A 22248-nucleotide genomic window follows, 5' to 3' on the forward strand; every position below is an offset into this window, starting at 1 on the left:
ATAATCATAAATTGATTGTAAAAGATGATGACACCCATGTGTTGAATTCTTTACGTTTAGCTGTTTTGAAAAGTTATCCGTTTAAATTTATTTATCTTATACGTAGGCCGTTATAATCTTTGTAGAAGATATTGGTTTATTTTTAATCCTTATTATATATGATTTTATTATTATTTTAAAGCAGTATCAAAGGACTGCGGAGAGTAAGATAGTTCTCCATTTTATCACAGTCTCCCTATTGAGTAAAAGAGAATGTAGTTCAACTTATGATTGAATGAATTTTCTGTCAATACTTACTCATTGTCGTAAAACAAACAAATTTTGTGACACAGTGTTTGGTAATTTGAGTATGACTTCATGAAACAATTATTATATTATTTATTTTTGTCAGTTCAACTTATTTTATTCTTTTCTTAAAACTCCGTAATTTGACACTTGTATTTAAAAAATTATGAAGATTTTATGTAATACACCAATTTGGAGCAGAGTTCTGTATGCATATCAAGAGAACTATAAAGTCGAATCCAATCCACTATCATGTAGGTCCATCATATACTTGAAATGACGTCATATGGCTTACTGTATTTGTCCTACTGGTCATGTCTTTTCATTTGATGCCCAAATTGAGGGGATGGTATGGTAATTTGTCAAAAATTGATCACACATTACGTGATGTTAAAAAGGAAACTATAGTGAGTCGCGTTTGATTGAAATCAATGTCGGATTTATCGTCGAAATTTATTAGCTTCCTTTTTTAATTAAATGTAATATGTAATCAAATTTTGGTCTATTACACAGCTAATTTAAAGGTTATATATTTTTTCAATATATTTTGCTTATTTTCATTATGAGCTACAAAGAAGTTTTTTTTCATATTTTGGTTCTATCAAAAGATCAAATTTGGATTTACAAATTTGTGCAGTACCATTGTTACTATTAACTAGTTATCATTTTACCGACATTTCTAGCTTATAAGCCTACACTATTGAAGAAAACAGTTAGAAAAACAATATGTTCTTTAGAGATATCTGTCGCATTCGGTAAACCAAAATATAGAGGCATAAGTTCAATGATGATTCTGTTCTGTACATCTATAGGTACTAATTATATTTTAGCATTAGGTATCTATGCTGCAATAGAATTACAGATACTGTTTTCCACGTCCCATGACAATACGTCTTAAAAGCCAGTCGTTCATAAATATGTTCTTGTGCTGAAATAAATGCACATACAGGCTACATCAGTTGTTGTAATAAACAATAGTTTCATTGTCCTCATTAGTCTCTGGTTAATATTTTATAGTTTTTCTAAAGCATCAAATATTGGATGTAAGAAATGCTTATTTTTTCATGTAAAACTATTTTTGAAAATAACTTGTGCCACCAACAGTTAAATGTGCTGTATAGAGTTCCAAAAATTACATAACTTACGTTTTTTTAATGAATTATTAAAATTCATATTGCTGAAAATTACATTTGATTCAGAAGGAGATTTGTTTCGTTATTTTTAGTGTGGGGTGGCAAGTGTACGTAACAGTAGCAATAACTAAGATACATTATGCTCAAAATTTTCTTTAAGCAGCAAAGAAAGCAAAGGTACAACAGCTTTTTTCTTAGTTGAAAGGACTTGCACGTACACGAAAAAAAGTAATTTACGTATTTGAAAAGCCGAATCTACACTAAAGTTAAAATGAGATTTTTAAGGAATAAAGGAAAAACCGAAACCCGGTACTGCGTGCAAAAGAAGTTTATAAAAATCGACTCGGTTAGGAAAAACTTTTCCTTCTTAAAGTGTACAGGCGAGAAACCAAAGAGGTAAACTACACATGTAATACCTTTGTTACGTTCTTAAAGTTACAGTTTGCATTTTTATCGCACGCCAAAGCCAACTTTATACACCTACAAATATTTTCCCCCCATGTAGTTAGGCAGGATGTCATACGACACTTTACACTGTATAAACGCAAATGAAATGCACAAACACCCAGAAGTCGCGTTATCACTATAACTACTCTCTTCTCTAACTTTGGGAACTAAAACTCGAGAGAAAAGATTGCTTGGGTAAAGTTTAAAGGGGAAGTAACCTTAGCAATCAAAGCTCGCATTTTTTCGCTTCTTCATGCAGCTTTTCCGACTACAATATGGTAAGATACGAAGGAAAAATTTCCTCGCCCGCCAACAACGAGCGATTGTTGCTTGGCTCGTTTAAGCTCTTTCCTCCCAACTTTTTACTGCTACGCAGGAAGTAATATACCTCCTACGTTTCCGTCCTTTCCTCCTCTCTGCTAACTTCGCTCTGAGCCTTCCTCTTGCTCCCACCCACGACCCCTCATTCCCGCTCCTGTTGGTTTATTTTTATTCCCTCCCATTTGCCATCTCTTTACCCTATCCCACGTCACTCGCCCGTGTTTGGTTTTCCGTATTGATTATCAGTAAAAAATAAAAACTACAACGCCACAGAAAGTTCGCAGTTTTTTTTTTTTCTTTTACATGAAAATCCTGGAAGAGCAAACTTTTGTTTGTGTTCGTATAATTTCCATGAAAAGCGTATCTGTCCTGCTGAAAAACCACTGCGAGCCAACGAATCGAAAATGCACCCGTGGGCGAGAAAACCAATGGGAATTTTCGAAAATCCCAACACCAATACCCGCGAATATCGGAAATGGGAACTGAATAAATGGGCCCAAGTGTACAGCCGGGAGGAAAGGCCGTGGTGTCGTGCGATCCAACGAACCGAAAAAATAAAAGTCAGCCGATTCAATACGCAAGTCGACGCGCATTTTTACCTCTGCCCCAGGTGCACATATGTATACATAGTAGGACGGTGATTCTGAAATACACGTGTGTATAATGTAAATGCAAGAAAATGTGATTTGTGTGGGCATTGAGTTTGGACAACCGAGTGGTTACGTGCATCCGAACGCATTTTTTGGCAGACTGGTATGATGAAGGGTAAGGGGGTTGAACAACGTTGTAACAAATACTCAAAAAACGAAGATACATTATTTTTAAAAAATCGTTTTTTGATCAAATACAACAAAATTTGATAGTAAAAATTTTGATGAAGAATTCGTTTATTTCGAGGTGTATTTAAAATTATAATTATGTTACATCATTATTTTTGGTTACTCTTTTTAAAATAATATGTAAAAATTACTAACTTTGGGATCAGTTTATCCTCTACAAATCTTTGGATGTACTTGTATTTGATAATTTATTTCAAACACCATGATTGGACAAACATATTTCAGAGAACATTTTTCATTATTTTATTAAGTATTGAGAAATTGAACTTAAAATTTTTTTTCACAATAGTGTGCGGAAAATGGGTGTTTTAAGCACTGGTATTAGTGTGGAAAATCGATTTTCCGACATAGTGTGCGGAAAAGGTTTTTCCGCACAGTGTGCGGAAACAGTGTGTGGCAAAGGTTTTTTTCACACGGTGTGTGGAAAAAGTGTGCGGAAAAGGTTTTGCCACACACTGGAAAAAATTTTGCTACCCACTGGAAATCAAAATTCATACCTATTTTGTACCTATTTTCCTCACACATATTACGAAAAATGTTGTACGCAACTCGTGCGGGACGGTTTCCCGCACTAGTGTGATAGACTTGCACTCGTGGCCGGTGACGGTAACTCGTGCCGTTGGATCACACTCGTGCTATGCACTCGTGTGCTCAACTAGCACTCGTTTCCGTCAACTCCGGCCACTCGTGCGCGTCAATCACTACTCGTGCGGGAAATCTTCTTTTCCGCACTTGTTACGTAAATAACTATTGTACACCAGTATTAGACAAATACGGATTTTTGATCGCTTATTTTATACAATTTAATTAAAAATCATTTTATGTCACCTACCATTAGATTCCAGGCAATAATACTGAAAGCTTTAATTTTTTTCATTACACAGGGTAGTGGTTACAGAAGTTTATTGATCGTAGATAACTCATCTTCATTTCAACAAAAATTAAAGCTGTCTTTTATCAGCTTATACGGTATCATATCATACGATGCATCCACATTTGCGTACCGTCATACGTATTTTTTATATACGATTTCAATTATCACCGTTCACTGGCTTGGTAAAGTTATTGCGCGGTTAATGTTTCTAAAAATCAATATTTCATTGAAAAAGGCAATATGAATTGAAGTAATTGATCTGTGCAATTTTTTCAAGTGGCTTATTTGAATACCCACTATTAGTTTCATTCTGAATAATTTTGGTTGATTTATCAAATAAGATGTTGCTTTCTAAACACATGACGCTTTGATCTTCTCCAATAACATTTTTTTCAACATCTGTACGGATTCCTTTTGATGTCCACATAAATCCAATATAAATACGATGGGAAAACTTAAAAGCATAAAACGTGTATATTTTTAAACACAAAATTTATTTCTTTTTGGCTGCGAAAAATCTGCCATTGAGGTTGGCATTTCATGTACTCAAATAACTTCTTGATGCTTATTCACTGAAGCCCTGGCATACATTTTATATCTCCTGTAAGAGATGTAGTCAAGTATATGACGGAAAAAACCAAAGCTCAAACTCACCAACACAATTCTGAAGAAAAAATGAAAAAGGTTTGATTTTTCGCTACAACTTATTTTTTCAAATCCAAGGGCGGAAGAGGGTGCGAAGATTTAGGAAAATAAGATTGAATATACGTCATTTAATGTACTTGCAAGTCCATTTCCTACGCACGGAACGTTTTCTCTTCGGTTGCGGGAATCCGATTGCTCGCACGACGTAATCCGGAGAGCGAAATCGTTTGCACGAATAGCGCCCCATGTGGGTATTAGCTTCACCAAGAACACAGATCGATGCTGTTAATAGGGTGATGGAAGGCGAGAAGAAAATATAGAGAGTTTCTCATGTTTTGGAGACAAAAAAATATTTGTAATAAATAAGAATTCATAAAATAAAATATTTTGATGACGATTCAATTTTTTTTTTTTTTTAATTATCGAGGCTTTCAGCACCATTCAGTGTTTTCAAGTGAAAGTCTGATAGAGATTTGGAACAATTTTATGTATTGTTAACAACTGATGAACTTAATGTTCATACCTTTAAATTTATTTTTGTGTATACTTTCTCCTCATTATCTAAACAATAAAAAAAAAACCAATTATAATGAAACAAAATTTTTGTTGCTTATTAAAGCTCGTGGATGCTAAAGTTTCAGACCTTAAAGAACAAGAACTTTCAAATAAACGAAAAATAGTCTTTGGAATCCTGAAACTCAAAAACGTTAAAAATAACTGATGAAATAACGTTTGATTAAGATGCCACCTTGACCATTTATTTTTTCAAATGATACTTATGACAATCTTTCTACAAACTAGTGGTTTTAAGTGAAAAATAAATTGTCTAGGCAAAACTCGTCATGGATCAGAAATGTTCATGAATTCAATTACTTGCACGAAGACAATCCTAGTTTAATAAATTAATACTTTACTAATATCACTAAAATTCTGAATTCTGATGTACATTCGAGAAAAGCTGTAGAACTTTAAAATACATAATTTTTCAAAACTTTTTTTTAAAAGAATAGTTATACAAATACTTCAAAAACCAATATATTTATAAGAATGGCATGTAATACAAAATAATGATAAAGATCAATTTATGAGGAATAAATAAATTTAAAAAAATTAATAATGTCTTGTATTTTAAAGCTTAACTTTCTACTCTTGTAAGAAATAATAGTACGAGTACCTCGTACGTAATAATACAAATTTTTGTACGTACCTTCATGCTCATTTTTTTTCTTACACCATCCGTGGATCTCTATGCTAATATTCGACATAGCATTTCGTTAATAAAAAATTCTAAGGAATTCAAGAAATACCATTCATAGAATATACATAAAAAGCTTGGACTCAGCTCTTTCGAGGCTAATAAAATTTCCATAGGCAAGAACGAAAATATGTCAACCCCCGATTGCAGTATGCAAGTATTTGTTTTCGCGCACTTGTCTGTACGTGTGTTTGGAAATTACATTTTTTTGGCACTCTTTTGAATATAGAAGAAACAGACCGATGTACAAGCATATCAAGACAACAAATCCTAGCCTAGTCATTCCTCTTACCCTTTGTTTATCTTTTCTTTTACACACATGCGTTGTAAAATTCAAAAAGCAAAGACACGGCAACAGTAACAGCTCGTAAACTTATCTGGTTTCTTTATACGTAACGTCAAAATAGCTGTCTTATCTTATTTCCCATCCGTTTTCCCGATGCTGATTCTGACGCTTCTGGTTCGCACATCAGGTTTCCAGAGGAGCACAATGTGCACGCAATAACAACCACGACAGTGCGGCTCTGCTTTGCTTTCGCAAGATATCATTCACGCATCTGGCCCAGATTTCCTTCATTTCGCGCATCCCGGCATACATACCCCAACTTTATGGCTCATCTCGTGTTTTATTCGAGACAGCGAGTGACGCCACCTCCTTTTAGCTTTTCTACGCTCGTATGACGTTTATTTGCCATATTTTTTTATTTTTCTCTTGCACGTCTTATTTGCTGGATACAAAAACTGAGAATTTAGTTCAACACTTGTTTAAAAAGGTGATTAATGATGTGTGAAAAATTTTATGCTCAGAAACGTTTGTGTCATATGACTATATGTCACAATAATTCTCACTTTTCGTATGAATCATCAAAATTAGTTTAGAGCTTAATGAAGCTCTGTATGATAACATTTTGTTTTGTACGTGTATATCCAACGTTTTAAAATACAATCCAATTGGATATCATGAATAAGACAATCAAAGTTTAAGGTACTACTTTGTATACTAAAAGTAATTTTTTTACGATTTCGCTGAAACGGCAAGTAGATAAGGAACTTGAAGTTGTCTTTATGCTGTTAAAATTTTAAAAAGTCCAGTCAGACTGCTTTCAAAATAATTTTGTCTAAAATGTAACTTTAGAAATTAAATAAGTTGTAGAAAAAATTCTTAATTGATTAGCTTTTTTTAACTCATATACAGCAAAAACTGCTCTTTCCATTTGCCCCAAACCTATGATGTGATTTTATGATTAAATGTATATTTATGAGCGTATGTATACAAGGCTTTGGAGATGCCAACTTTACCATCAGAATAAAACACTTTTAGTTTTAGGCACACTTCGCACTATCTAATGATTGTTACCATTATCCAACTGGTACACCACACTATATAAGGAAATAAAAATTTATTTCTTACCTTCTGAATCTTTATAAACAAGCTAAATTTTTCAATTTTTCAATTTAAATGTTAAAATGAATAAATAAACAAATTATATTTAAGTTATTTTAATAACACTGCATGCGAAGTAACGTACCTTTTTAAAAGTTTTAAAATAGATCCGTTTATTTACATACAATTTTACTTTATATCAACTTTTATAAAAAATAGCTTTTTTATTCTACTCACTCAAGTAACGAGACAAACAACTGAAATAGTATTATAGTTCAGATCATTTTCATACTGTTAACTCATTTTATTACAATAATTTATACAATTTTATGCAACTGATTTTTTATAAATATACTAACTACAGCACAATAGTAAACTAAAGACGGACGAAATTTTTCAAGCCAATATTTACTTTTACTTTTATTTAAAATTATATTCATCGATATTGTTTTGTTGATACGGATGTTTTAAAATTTTTGTATTTCAAACATAAATTGTAGCTGTTTTTATTTTGCAATACATCAACATATTATTAACAGTATTACATTAAGAGAACATCCTTATGTTTGGAGCGAAAGCAATTGTATAAGATTTAAGTTTCACTTCAATGCTGTTTACTTAGTAGGAATTTGAAAAATAAAATACTAATAATATCTCGTATTAACTGACGTAATCATAAGCAGACGAATTGTAGTACGAATTGCTGGCTCCAGTTGAATATACCAGAGCTCCAGAGCTTGTAGCATGTGGCATCATTTTCAAACCTCCAGGCTGTTGAGTTGCCGAGGAGTATGGATGTAGCGATGGTTTCTGCTGCATTTCACAAAAATGCATTGGCTGTTGGGGTATTAGTGGTTGTTGTACCTGCTGATGATGACTTGGAGGCAACAGATTTGGCGGTCCGTATGAGGACAGCTCGTCTTGGAGAGATTCGTTGATACCCATAGCGCCCAACTGGCCTGGCATCGCCATGGAATGCAGCGACGTATTTTTTTTGACAGTATTTTGACAATCAGGGCGATTTTCGTTTTCTTTCTTGAACTTCTTTCTACGGTTTTGAAACCATAGTTTCACTTGAATGTCTGTAAGTTCCAACTGCTGCGCCACGTGATGTCGATGGGACGAGTTCAAATACTTGGTTGTCTCGAATACCTGTTCGAGAGTAGTAATCTGCATCAATGTAAATACTGTCCTGCTTTTTTTCTTTGTACATTTGTCTGTAAATATTAAGACGCAATTATTGTACTCGTTCGAATATTTTTAATGCAAAATAAGTATATGAACTTTATGCTTACTTTTCGTTTCCTGATCTTGAAGCTTGTGCTCTTCAGCAACACCATCCGGCAGTTCTGACGGATACTGGATCTCCATTTTGTGCTGGATGATAACTTTATAATTTAATGTTATTATACTATTTTAATTTGGCACTGGCACGGAGTTTTAGTACAGTATTCGACGATTTAAAGAATTTCTGTAGGTATCATATTTACGAATATGATGTTAGATTCTTACCGACACTTTAAAGGTGCGAGTTAAAATCAAAGACTAAACTAACGTGTAATGCACGGACAAACGATTTGAAATCCCCCAGTCGTTGTTACTTTCTACTGTGAAAGAGATTACAAGCCCATTAGCGGTTTTTTTTCAGTAAGCACTTAGGAGCGATGTTATCGCCGTTAAGCATATTCTGTCTGTTAGCGGCCTTGGTAGCACGTGGTTTCGGTTCTGGTTCTTTTCGGGAGCTTGGTGACACAGGCCTCCGTGTTTGAAACACGAGACATGCATTATACTGTTTCATTTTAACGCAATCTGTTTCAAATAGTATGAACGTAATGGTAGATTTCGTTATACTTGGCTGCGCGTGTTACTAATTACAGTCAATAAGCCGAAAATTAGTGTCGAAAAATTCGTGCAACAGCACCGATTTTGATAAAACGTTTTGTAGCGTCATACGGGGGAGGGCCCCAGCAAGGACATATTTATGTACCCTAAAAACGGCCCTAATCGAGGAAGTGACTACAAAATTGTTTAAAAACGTTTATTTTGATCCGAACTTATTAAGTTGATATTTTTGATCGCTGATTACGAATCTGACGTCAGGTTACCCGAATTATTCTACGAACTCCGTGGATCGGGCCTTATTTAGCCGAAATTTCAATTGTTTTAGTATGAAAATGGCAAAGGGAGTATTTATCATCTAAACTGTAATCTAGGAGGTATTTAGCTCTTTTTTTAACCTGTGCGATTATTACTGTATACAAAACTTTTAAGTACTGAGAAGTTAAATGCTGTGAATGTCAGTGATTAAAATATGGGGATTCCAAAAGGTCACGTAACTCTCACGATATATATATAGCCAATTGGGGGAAAAATAACATAGGTCTTGTAGGTGCAATTCTATTTTTTTTTTTTACACGTTCAACGATTGTAATCAGATAAAAGCCTTTGAATAACATAGATGACGATATCTAAGCTATTTTTTCCTAACTCAATTAATCTTTTGCAGCTTAAAACTTTCCTTTGAAAGTGTGAAAACGTACTTTTAACCTGTATAAAATTCTCCCGTTCCCAACTATATAGTTATAGAAAAACAAGCAGGGTTTTGGTAAGGTCAAATGTGCGTTTTCACACTTTCAAAGGAAAGTTTTAAGCTGCAAAAGATTAATTCAGTTGAGAAAAATAGCTAAGATATTGTCATCTCCTCGAAAACATGTCGTTGAAAGGCTTTTATCTTATTACAATCGTTGAACAAGTAAAAAAAATAAAAATAGAATTGCACCCATACGGTTTGTCTTATTTTTCCTTCAATTGGCTATGTATATATATATATATATATATATATATATATATATATATATATATATATATATATATATCGTGAGAGTCACGTGACCTTTTAGAATTCCAATGTAGCAGTATCATGTCACCAAGAGACATGCTGCTACGGCCCCATGTTTTTATTACATATATACGGATCGACGTAGCATGAAATGAACACGAACCTTGTAGTTGTATAGTCCTTGTCTTGGATTTTTCTGTGTAAAAGCGGAAGGAAAAATGGAAAAAATTGATAATACTTTACTTAATGTATAATTTTTAGAAAGAAAAATAGTTATTTAGGTTACAAGTTCGGAATAAAAGATTTCCCACGCGAGTTGTGATTGACGCACACAAGTGGCCGAAGTTGCTGGGAACGAGTGCCAATTGAGCACACGAGTGCGTAGCACAAGTGTGATCGCAGGGCACGAGTTACTGGCCTCAGCCACGAGTGCGAGTCAATCACACAAGTACGGGAAATCGTCCGCACGAGTTACGTACAACATTTTTCGTAATATGTGTGAGGAAAATTGATATAAATAGTAGAATAAATTTCAATAATGATTTTGAAGTTTATGCACTTTGCATTATTCATCCGTATGAGTTGGATACAATTAATATTAATACAAAAAATTTCTGAATTATTCAAAAATAGTTAAATATAAAGTAAAAAATAATTAACTCACAAGATAGGTTGTGCGGGGTCCAGGGGCGGTAGCCCCTGGTGGGGGACCAGGGGGCGAAGCCCTCAGAGGTGGGGGGGGGAGCCCCCCTGAATTCAAATAAATAAAATAATCGTTCTTCTAAAAAAAGAATCATTCTTATTTTTTAAGACTATACAAATAAACCTAATTTTATTACAATCTTACAATTTTATTTAACTTTACATTTTCGTTAACTTTTAAGAAATTTTTGTAAAAATATTTTCAGGAGTGTGGAAAATTTGATGTGCCACACTAAAAATAGTGTGGAAAACACCTATTTTCCGCACACTATTATGTAATAGTAGTTTTTCTACGAGTTTGAAAAGTCTGTTTGCGAACCGAGAGGTTTGTGGCCCGAGCCGAAGGCGAGGGACGTAACGAGGTTCGTGAAGGAGACTTTTCGAACGAATTCCGGAAAACTGCTTTTTCGCCCGAGGAAGTGCCAGCCTCCCAAAACCACCCGAGGGCGGAAAAAAATATTACAGTGGCCAAAAAAATCTGACATGCAAACTGTTTCTCCAATAAAATATATTTGAAATGTACAATCTGAACGAAAAAAAAACGTAACCTCATTACCTTAAATTTGTAAGATATGTAATTTGTAATTTTGTTTGACATAGGAGTGTACAATTTTTCAAAATTAACTGCTGAAATAGTATATTCCGATATGTTTTTTTTTTTACAAAAGTAGATTTATGACTAATTTATGATGATTCCCCAAAACTAAGTAAACTTTCCTAGTTACTTTATTAGCTATATAAGAAAACTGCCAAAAATTCTATTTATGCACTATACTATCAATAAATAATGTTGATTTCAAAAAATACATCATCAAGAAAAATTAGAGAATTTTCTTTTTTCGCTTTAATTTGCAAAAATAGGTTAAAAAAATAGAACACTAGAAAAATTTGGGTTGCACTATTGGAAAGAGCGACCTAAATAATGGTAGTATGGATACTTTACCTTTTGTTTGTAATGATATTTTCATATTAGTTAGTCCTGTAGAAAAGAATTTCAAATCTAATTGATTTTTGTCTTTAATGAAAAAAAAAAAAAAACCTGAATCATGTGTTCACGATTTTATTCTTATTTTTCCTGAAAGTCTCTAGAATGTTTCCAAAAATATTTCTGAGGTCGGCCATCATTAAAAAATTTCGACTCATTTTTGTCCCTCAAAAATTGAGAAGTAAAAAGAGATTTCCTTATCTATATAGTCACTAAAGTGATCAACCAGTTGAATAATGACTAATATGTCCATAGAGCTGAATTGAGCTGCGTAAAAGGTACTGTAATACTTTAAATGTAACAGAAAAAATAACGAAGGAAATCATGAAAATTCAAAACAGATTGATACAAGCGTCTGACGAGTACATTTTGTCCGTTATCAATTAAACCGAGGATTTGTCGCACCCTCTGATGAATAATAATCCATTGATCTTTACTTTTGAAACAACGTATTTAATCTTATAACATTACAAACTTGCATGATCCACATTTAGATCTTCATATAACAGGGGCAAATTGGCATCGAAGAATTTAATCGTCATAAGCTCAACGAGAAGCCAACTTGTCATTCGTAGTGAGCCAACCAGCGCTGGCACACCCCATTCATGTAATTAAAACCGATAGATTCAAAAAGAGACTCTCGCGTAGCCCGAGCATCAATCGATTTGTCAAGCACGTCTGTACTGGCATAAAGCGCACCAACACTGTACTGAAACAATAGTCGGAGCAGAGTAGAATTAATTCTACTACTTAAGTTGTAGTAGTTTATCAAGTGCGCTGTACAATTGCAATGAAACGAAAACTAATTGACTGTTATATATTCAGCGAATAAAACGACATTAGAATACCAGCAGAGGCTGGTTAAGCTGTACTGTTCTCTGATCAATTTTTCAGCGATGCTTGTAAAATTTTTACAACAAAGCATGAGATACTTGAGAAAATAAAGTAGCATATAGTCTAAAATTTTATTAAACTTCTCAATTCCACTTCTCTTTTACAAGTTATTTCCTCTGTGTAATTTTGTTTCAAATATGTTAATTGAAATGATTTGACTTCAACGATTTAATAGGTTATACTTAGTCATCAAAGTTGTGATATGTAGCACACTAGATATTCCCACTAGAACATAATAAAATAATTTTTGCAAACTAACAAAATATTGTAGCTATGGTATAATTTTTTTTTGCTTGTATCGGCTACTGTACGATACAACTCCAGTGAATCTACTGAGGATCCATATGTCAAGGATAAGTACCTGAAATAGAAAAAAAAAAAAAAAAAAAAAAAAAAAAAAAAAAAAAAAAAAAAAAAAAAAAAACAGAATATCGAGTCAGAAACGAAAAAAAACACAGTGTTACAAGTCTGTGTCACGTATAGGGAAGATATGAATAAATCATGGAGAACAATGAAATTACGACTTGAAATAATGATCTCCTTATTCAATTTTTGCTTGGAATGACTTCCTCGCTTTCTATGTGATCCACGCCTTTGACAGGAATTTGAATTCTAATTTATACTTTAAACGCGCTTGGGTCGATGTTGAGTCTTACATTCCTCGCAGCTTGTACGGATGGATATTCCGTGGATGTATACTGCTATTATTAGTTTTCCAGATGTTGAAAAATGCACTTTTTCTGAACTTAATATCACTCGAGATGATTGATGTGAAAATTTTTATTTATGTTGTATTCATTTCGTATGCACCAAGCGTGACTCTGCAAAGTTTTCAGGGGAACGAAACTGTGCTTGCAACAAGAGCTTGCAGGCGATGCAGCAACAGATGTTGCTCACTTGTTCGAGTTTATCGTGCTACAATACAATGCAGGGTTGGCTGTATCCATGGGGCTGTATCGTTGCGGGCTGTTAACTCGATTCGACCGCAGATGGTTGCACAAGTAGCTACGTCCAATTTAACATTTTCAGGTTGAATGCTTGGATGAAAATAAAACAATGACCCTTAGTTTAACAATTTAAATTTTTCACAAAAGCAGTTCGTAATTGCTTGGACGAATAAAATTTCGTGTTATCCGTTACCATTTCTATTACGTTTATTTCGAATTATCGAAAAAGTCCTATTTAAAATTAAAATACTGGTCGAACTTGCTTTTGAAATAAAATCGATTGCGAATCGTTCCACCTTCCGATGACCGCTTCGAAGGTCTTGTTTTATAGACGATGTATTTTGCTTATGTCGTTAAATTTACAACTTCATCAAAACATGAGATGCTAACTTATGACCAGAAAAAAAAAAAATGATTGGTGTTAGATGGAACATTAAAAGATACGAGCTATCTAGACACACCGTAGAAAAAAGTAATGGATTTTGCTCAAATTTCAATTGAAAATATATATGTACTAACACTAAAAACAGGAGTTTTATTTGAAAGCTTTCCTCCGAATCGACAGTACACGGAGAGTACACCAATTACACGTGCTCAAATCCAATTAACAATCCGAGGACACAAAATCCCGACGTATACCACCAATCACTATACGTACCAGCAGCAGCGTCCCGTAAACCTGCTTAACGACCATCCGTTCGTATTGTCGAAGGAGAGGGGCTCGAGAGATAATATCCTATTTTACGAGAGGTTGTAACAAGCTCGTTAATTATTTGGCTAACAATGCAGCGTTCGAGATACATCAGGCCGCTTTGTTTTCGTTCGACGTGGGAAGAGATCGCGGTGGAGGCGAGACGATACGTAACGAGAAGCCCGAGACGCCAGAGGAGGGGGACGGCTATAAATGCTCATTAACGTACGCCTCAAATATTGACAGAAGCGTGATAGGATGCCTATCAAGGACGAAGGGTAATTTTGACGATCCATTGGAAATTGGCTTCTTGCGTCGATTCAGGCGGAGAACGAGAGGGTTGAGTGGAATTTTTATTTATGCAAAACATTGTGATTGGCTCAAATTTCATTAAAAATACCCACAACTTAGATAAAGCCACTTGGATCAGATTCTTATAATGTACCCAACATTATCACGCTTACGTTAAAAAATGCATGTTAGAAGATGCTCAAAAAATTATGGTGAAACACGTGCTTCTCTTCTTTTCCACTCGTCTGACTCTTTTATTTTCGGTCAAAAGCGATCCATCGTAATGTGTAACGTTTCATCTGAACTGGACGAGATGGATGAAAGGATAGGGATTCCTTTGCAGCAAACAACACTCAGGAGTTCTGGTGACGTATTTTATAGAGTTACGAAAATTTCTGCATTGGAAATAGGTATTACGCAATAAAGTCGGACCCACTCTTTTTGCTGCTGGATCTTTGTGGGAGTGCAAGCTTTGTTGCGCAACACTTTGAATAACATTTTCAAGTTCTTAGGCTTGAGAGGTACCTACTTATTTTCATTTTGTTATAATCCCAATAAATTGCATTTCTTTAGTGCTCTCATAAAGTTTTCCTTCGGAATTAATATGCAAATTGAATAGTTTTCCAAAGTCAGTTCATCTACCGCTTGGAAAAATAGAGCTGACTATATACTATTAGCACAGTGAGGGACTTAGAAAAATGCTGTGGTTATTTTTAATCATTAATTAATAGCTGAAGTGTTATTTAAACGTCCCAGAATACACTCCAAAGTAATACTTCTAGTTTTAACTGAGGTAACCTATATAAAATGAGATGAAAAAGAAATCAACGTATCCATTGGTAAAAAAATATCTAATTTATCAACATCATGGTAAAAAGCTGCAAAACACTCAGCAGCTGTTTTGATCTAGGCCGTACGTGTTGAATTGCTGTAAAGTTATCATTCCCCTTGCTACAATTCATAAATATTTGAGAAGCACTTGGATTTATTTTTCAATGGTGTCAAATGATAGGGTGTAACTACTAAAAGATATTAATTCAATAATAAAATCAAACTAACCTCAGGTATTAAAAAAAATCGGTGTTTGTAATAAAAAAAACGCTTCTTCTAAAAAAGTAGAATACTATTTATCTTCAGAGTTATCTGTATCTAATTGTAGCTATTTACTTGGGATGCTTTGGTCTTCAAAAGATATTTAAAGTTCTAAATATCAAATAAATCTTTCTTCGTCACATTATTCAAGCGTTTTAAATTATAAAAAACATTTTGGATGATTAGGAAGTTGTTCATTAACATTTCACTTCTGTATTTAATATTTCTAAACGAAATCTAAAATACAATAGAAATGCACGTTGATAATTCTGTATTCAACATATTTGTTTACAATATTTTTTTGATTCTCTGGAAAACAGAACTCATTTAGGATAACAGAGAAAATTATTTATGAGAAAAAAACTTTTCAAGCAAAAATATTCTTTGATATCAAACTAAACACTTTCAGGATAGAAAAAATAATTTTTCATAGAGATTATGTCCATTATAAAAAAGTGTAGTCTTCTTTATGAATTTAGACAGTGTTAAAAGAAAATGAACAACATGCACATCCCTTTGTCACTTTTTATTAAAAAAAGTAGTTAGTCTCATTCCCGGTAAAGAGTAAATTTTAATTATGTAAAACTTTTGAAACGAAAAAGGATAATAATAATGAACAAAGAAACATCGTTCTGCGCCTAAAAATATGTTTTTCCCTAAGTTTTTTGTTACAACTTCACCACAATAGAATTATCAGCTTTAAAAGCGTATATGCAAGTGAGTGAATCCGAGAGATACTCGTACGAAGCGTGCATACATAAGCTGTACCGTATATTATGATGTGATGTATGCTCGGTTGTTGGTGGTGCTGAGATTTCTTGTACGCGGAAATGCTCTTTGCTGTCACCCCACAGGAGTATGATAAAATAAGCGAGAAAATGAAGGCGAAAGGAGATTAATGTTCTCTCAAGGGCTTTGTGCTTTTTTAAAAGAATTTTTATATCCTTAACTACTCAAAAAAAAAAAAAAAAAAAAAAATGGAAATGTAATGTAATAAAAAAGGCGTTTCATTTTTAATATAAAAGATTTTATTCAATTATTCAAAAAAATTTGATAATTCGAATAACAATTATGTACTTATTGTTTGATTATAAATATTTATAAAAGTTTCTCAGTAGATTCTATGCGATATTAATAAATTTAATATATTATTTTTGTCCATTGATACTCAAAATGCATTCGCTGAATTCAGTGTACTGATTCTTTAGTACTAATATGTAAGATAAGTACTTGAATGTACTTATCTTACGAATATATAAAGAAAAGACGCTAAAGCCGTTGTAATCGCTAACCGCGAAAACTACTGAACCGATTTTGCTGAAATTTTGCACACTGATTCATGACACTTCCTAGATGGTTTTAGTATAGTTTTTATCTTAAAAAATTTAATAACAATAGCAATAAATAAGCTCAAAGTTTTGCAAAAATACTCCAGCTTTTCACTTTAGTTCAGTAAAATCCGCTAGGTGGCGTCGACAGAAGATCGAAGCTACCTGCAACATAATTAAATAAGTGTGGCTATAATATGCCGGAGCGTCTCGATAAATGATGCAGACATCCTCTGGCAGTTCATCGATCTGCATAGAAAATGTAGCTGATAGTCGTGCAGCTTGATATTACGGTTACGGACGACACTCTTCTCTAAAGAGGAAGGGACCTAGGTGTCCATGTACCCTGAAACTCGACGAGTGTCACCAATAGAAAATTATTCTAACCGATGACGTCTCTGGCGTAATACCAGGAGACATAAGTATATCTATAGGCAGAGCAAAACCTGCTCCAACTCTTCGGAATTGTGTGGCAGTCCCACCATCTCACCTGGTGCAGTCAAAGAATTGTTGGCTACAAATGTTAGCCAGGAAAGACAGCTCTGAGGGGCACTAGCAGCCACAACGGCTATCTTCTTGGTGGTCATGTCCCCAACGCGCATACCCACATGTTCCCGTCTAACAATGAGCAGTTGGTTATCTGGGAAACGACCCGAAGACGAGATATTCTTTGATCAGCCGCGTACCTTCCTTCATCACAGTCTCCGTACATAGAGACCCCCAGGGTAAGAATCAAGCAACCCGTAGCCAGCTCTTCATCATCAGGAATAATAATAAAGAATAGCCTGGAAGTTTCACCACTGACGCTTTTTAGGGCCATTATAAGTATTTACGTTCCCTACTTAACCATCAATTTTATCGGTTCTTTTTAGGGGCCACCTAAGTGTAAACTACCTTGCCAACAAATACATTTTTACTACCATTTCTGGAAGCGATTTGTTGACTAAAAGACTATGTTAATTAAAGACGACCATTATTAAACCAAGTCAGTCATTCACTGGCAGACGTCACAAGCGGAGTTGTTCATCGCGAGGCTGAGAACCCCAGTAACCGACGACCCTATATTTCCCCTCTCGACTCTAAGCATTCAACCAGGAATCACTGATCCTCTCCAAGGTCTGCGCTGGGCAAACCTATAACAGCTATGAAGGAAAAAAAACTTGAGCCAACGGGACAGCCTCCACTAGACAAGTATCACTAACCAATCTCCCCATCTTAGATCACCAAAACAACTGAATCTGCAAAAAAAATGGTGCTTTAGACACCAACGTCTTTAACGTTATACCGGGAGACGTTGGGAAAGAGCACTACTACTAGCCCCAAAGCTTCGGACTTTGTAATTTTTCTCCCAATCAGTCTGGGTCTTCAACAGCAGGCCAGAGAAGATCACCCTGAGGTATCCAGGCAGTCACAATTGCTGTAAACTTCAGTCAAGAAAGAGTTAATTTAAGAAGCTCACCGTTTTTTTGTAGAGCCATTGGACGTCGAACTACTTTGCCAACAAATATATTAGAACTTAACAAAGTTGAACAGGAAATTTAACAAGAAAATTTATCGAGATTGAAACAAATTTATCAAAATTGACAAATAAAGAGTCCATTGCGTGAGAGATCAGCTTTTCATTGTACTCTCACAGCAATCTCTGAAATCTTTAAAGATCCTACTTTAGATTTTTTAATGAAAATGTATTTGTGTTTTTGTGGCAATAAAAATGTAGGGTTTAAGGTCCAGGACTTTGTTGCTCTGGTAATAAAGTTGTGAGATAATGAGAAAAAAAAATTTTTTTTAATATAAATTTTTTGGGGGTTTAAAATCTTAACAGCTTTAAAAAATAGCGCTTTTCGTGAATTACACGGGAGAAACTGTAAATCAACGGCTTCTTATGGCCACCGATAATTTTATGGCATAAGGAACGCACGGTACTTTTCAGCATAATTATTTTTTTCAATTTTTACACCTCATTATTTGACCAAATAAACTACATGGATTCCGAAAAAATATCTATTTAATAAGAAGATTTTTGTTCTGAAGAAAATTTCTAACTGAAAACGTTTCACGTTACATGTCAACACACTACGGTGTTTTATTTAGTAAGTCTCAGGTGATGCCGAGACGGGGGGCCGCTAGTATTGAATAACAGAAGTGCTAGTATTCCAGTGATACTAAATTCAATTTTGATCTCAATCTTGGCATGTGGGTACGATAATATGAATAAAGGTCACATAAACGTAAAAAATAATTTTTTTATAGGAGTAAGTTTTTAATTATTCGTAGTTATTTGAAAACCATTGTAAATATTAATTGTTTGAGAAAAAATTGTGGAAAAAAAAAAATTGATAATTAATATAATTACAAAAATAATAGTGTCGAAATTTAATATTTTGATTACATTTATATTCATGAATCTATTTATAATGATAAACTGCTCAATAAAAGAAAGAATTTAACTATTGCATTTTTAACGTACTGGACAAAATGTAAAATACAATATTGCTCAGTGAAAGAAGGACGTTACAGCACACTTTTCTACCCGCCAGCGAAGCTGAAAAGGGATGAGACGGAAACAGGCGAGATCAAAAGGGTGTCTCCCCGAGATCAAAGCACATTTTTTTCACATGACAAGGAAGAAGCCAAAGGAAAGTAATCGTCTCAAGATATCCTTCTATATTACAGGCGTAAAAAAAGCCCACACAGGCTGAGTCTCTCATCCTACACCTCTTTTTCCTACGCACACACAGCAACGAATTTCTCTCGCGTAAAATAGAAAATGCCCTAGCCACGCCACAAGTGACGTCAAAGGAAGTGTGCTCACGATTTACAGACCAACGCTTCGGGAGTAGATAAAATTCAAAAAACGAGAAAATAAGAGAACTGTCAATAAATTCGTCTTAAATTAAATACTAGAGTAGTTAATTATTGCCTGGTCTTGCCGTCCCCGGCAAAAAGAGAAAATAACACCGGGACATATTAAAGTACCTTCCTGTTGAATCTAGCGATGTACACGAGGTGTTACCTACTTCGTGGAGACAACATATCCTCCTTTTCATCCATTTCTATCTTTGGCTTGTGAATTCACAGAAGTAAAGAGGATAAAATATATCTTTACAGTAATCGATTTCCTTACATCCCTATGCTATTTGCATCTTTTGTATACAATATCCATCAGGCAAGGATATTCGTGACAATATTGTACTCCTCTCATTTCTTGTACTTCCTTGTGGATATCAAAGTTCCCCTTCTTGAGATTCTTATCGTGGCTCTATATAATAGGCTGAACCATTGAATGGGTTGTCGCTTATTTCTGAGAAAATGATCAAACTTTAGAATGAAACACAATAATGTGAGCAAAATAGAAGAGCATCGTTATAAATGAATTTCGTTTTTTGATTGGATTTCGAGGTCAAGTTGAATGATTGAGAGGATTTCGAGCGAGAGTCGGTCGATGATGAGTGAGGAGGACATTTTATTCACGTGCATAACTGAAATAGACTGTAATACGAAGTTGAACTTTATTTGATTAAAAGACACTTTACATTACGTACTTATAATGTTTTATGGATGTATTGAGAATTTCAATTGAACACAAGTTTGACGTGTTCTTAACTTGCTTGACATTAATAATAATTTGGTATTGATCTACTGGTTTGCGAGAGATAATACTTTTAAAAAGTAGAGAAAAAGTAAATAAAGGAAATTTTCAATACATAATTTCTTCATAAATAATGATGATGGACACAAACTATCATGAAAAAATCTATCAGCACGTAATGTATGCTATAATTATTTGTACAGAATAAAGCAAATCCCTGATATGCATGTGCAAAAAAAATACCAACCACCTTTGAAAGTCTCTCACCACATCATTTGCGGAAAATGATATCGAGGGATGGCAGAGTGAAAAGGAGTGCTGTCCGTGCATGGATGCATAGCAATGCAGCATTTCAGAGTAGCGAAGCTAATCAAATATGCTGACAGTGCACAAGTAACATCATACAGTCATAAAGATCTCCGAGTCCGAGATGTGCGATGCCACGAATATATTACATTCAGTATATGGAATAATTTACACTGCACTACTGAAAAATACATTGGATTGTGAGCACAAGTGTCTCTGTTACTCTCCAACCAGTACTTTTATATACGTTGGGATGGTTTTTAAAATAATTTGATCACTTAAACTTTTTTTTCGTGGTTTGCAGTTCGTTGTTATGAGACAAAAAACATCATCTGCGTGTAATAGACTTATGAGGATAGGGTTATCCTACAGTGAGATAGGATTTTAAAAAAAATGTAACACTTAAAATTTTGATTTTCGAGTGTTTCTCAAAACCAGTAGGATATCAGAATTGTTTTAACTAATACAGTGAGAGCTTTTGTCGAAACAATAACATAATAACTACCTCTTATAAACATACAAGGAAATAACTCTTAATTTGAGTCTGCGTGAGTTATTTTTGTGAAAAAAAAATAATACCTACTCGTTTCTTTAATTTTATGCACGAAATTGTAGTATCAAAAGTTAGGATTTTTGAAAACTCAATAGTACACTAGGTGAGTTAAGTGCAGCCTCCGAACTTAAACGGTTTTCATTTCCTCTTCCGGCATTCGTCATACAGCACAAAGATAGGTAAATGCACAGAAACCCGTGCGTACGCCCGACAAAAGAACAGAACGGAAGGCTCGTTTGCGTTTTCAATTTCCCCGTCGCCCCCAGTCACTTGCATCTGGCAGACCACTGATCCAAATTTACTCTTCTCTAACGTACCGGTTAACGTACTAGGAAAAAAAGTGCAAGATTGTATGCTCAACAAACATAGATTCTTCTTCTCGAATATCAAAAAAGTGGTCCTATTGGGTAATTCCATCAATCGACTCTTGTCATTAGAAACATTTAATTTAACGACAACGACAACTTATGTTTATCAAGTTTACAATGCAATACTTACATTGTTGTCAACCTAGTTTTGACTCGATACAACAGTAGTACGATTTTACAAATCTGATAGAGAATAACTACTCGTAGTCGTTAAGAGTGACAGCTTCACATAATTTTTTGCTTGCTCATATGACTAGGAAGCTTTGGGATGAACGGAAAATCAGTTATGAAGATAACATGCAATCAATATGTTTTCTAAACTTTTGAACCAAAATATACTACTCTGGAAAAAATTTACACTCACGTGGGTGTGAAAGAAAAAGTAAGTTTGTGTGTAGAATCAGTCTTCGGATTCCCTCAACCGAATTAAATCTAATATGGCTTAGTTTTTTTGATTTTACGTTTTTAAACCGCTGAATC

At 34.3% G+C, this 22248-nt stretch overlaps 1 protein-coding gene across 1 annotated transcript; it reads right to left on the reverse strand.

Moving 5' to 3' along the window:
- Window positions 1-7748: 7748 nt before the first annotated feature.
- On the reverse strand, window positions 7749-8900 carry LOC149373146 (barH-like 2 homeobox protein). Its single transcript, XM_089597903.1, has 2 exons — window positions 8479-8900; window positions 7749-8400 (listed from the first exon to the last, which is right to left on the reverse strand). Exons 1-2 carry the CDS (start codon window positions 8552-8554, stop codon window positions 7844-7846), a joined length of 633 nt encoding a protein of 210 aa, XP_089454029.1. The 5' UTR covers window positions 8555-8900; the 3' UTR covers window positions 7749-7843.
- Window positions 8901-22248: the final 13348 nt, after the last annotated feature.

Source organism: Copidosoma floridanum, unplaced genomic scaffold (assembly GCF_036245765.1).
Source record: "Copidosoma floridanum isolate Cflo_tuat_1 unplaced genomic scaffold, Cflo_Japanese_pri ptg000040l, whole genome shotgun sequence".
Taxonomy (NCBI): domain Eukaryota; kingdom Metazoa; phylum Arthropoda; class Insecta; order Hymenoptera; family Encyrtidae; genus Copidosoma; species Copidosoma floridanum.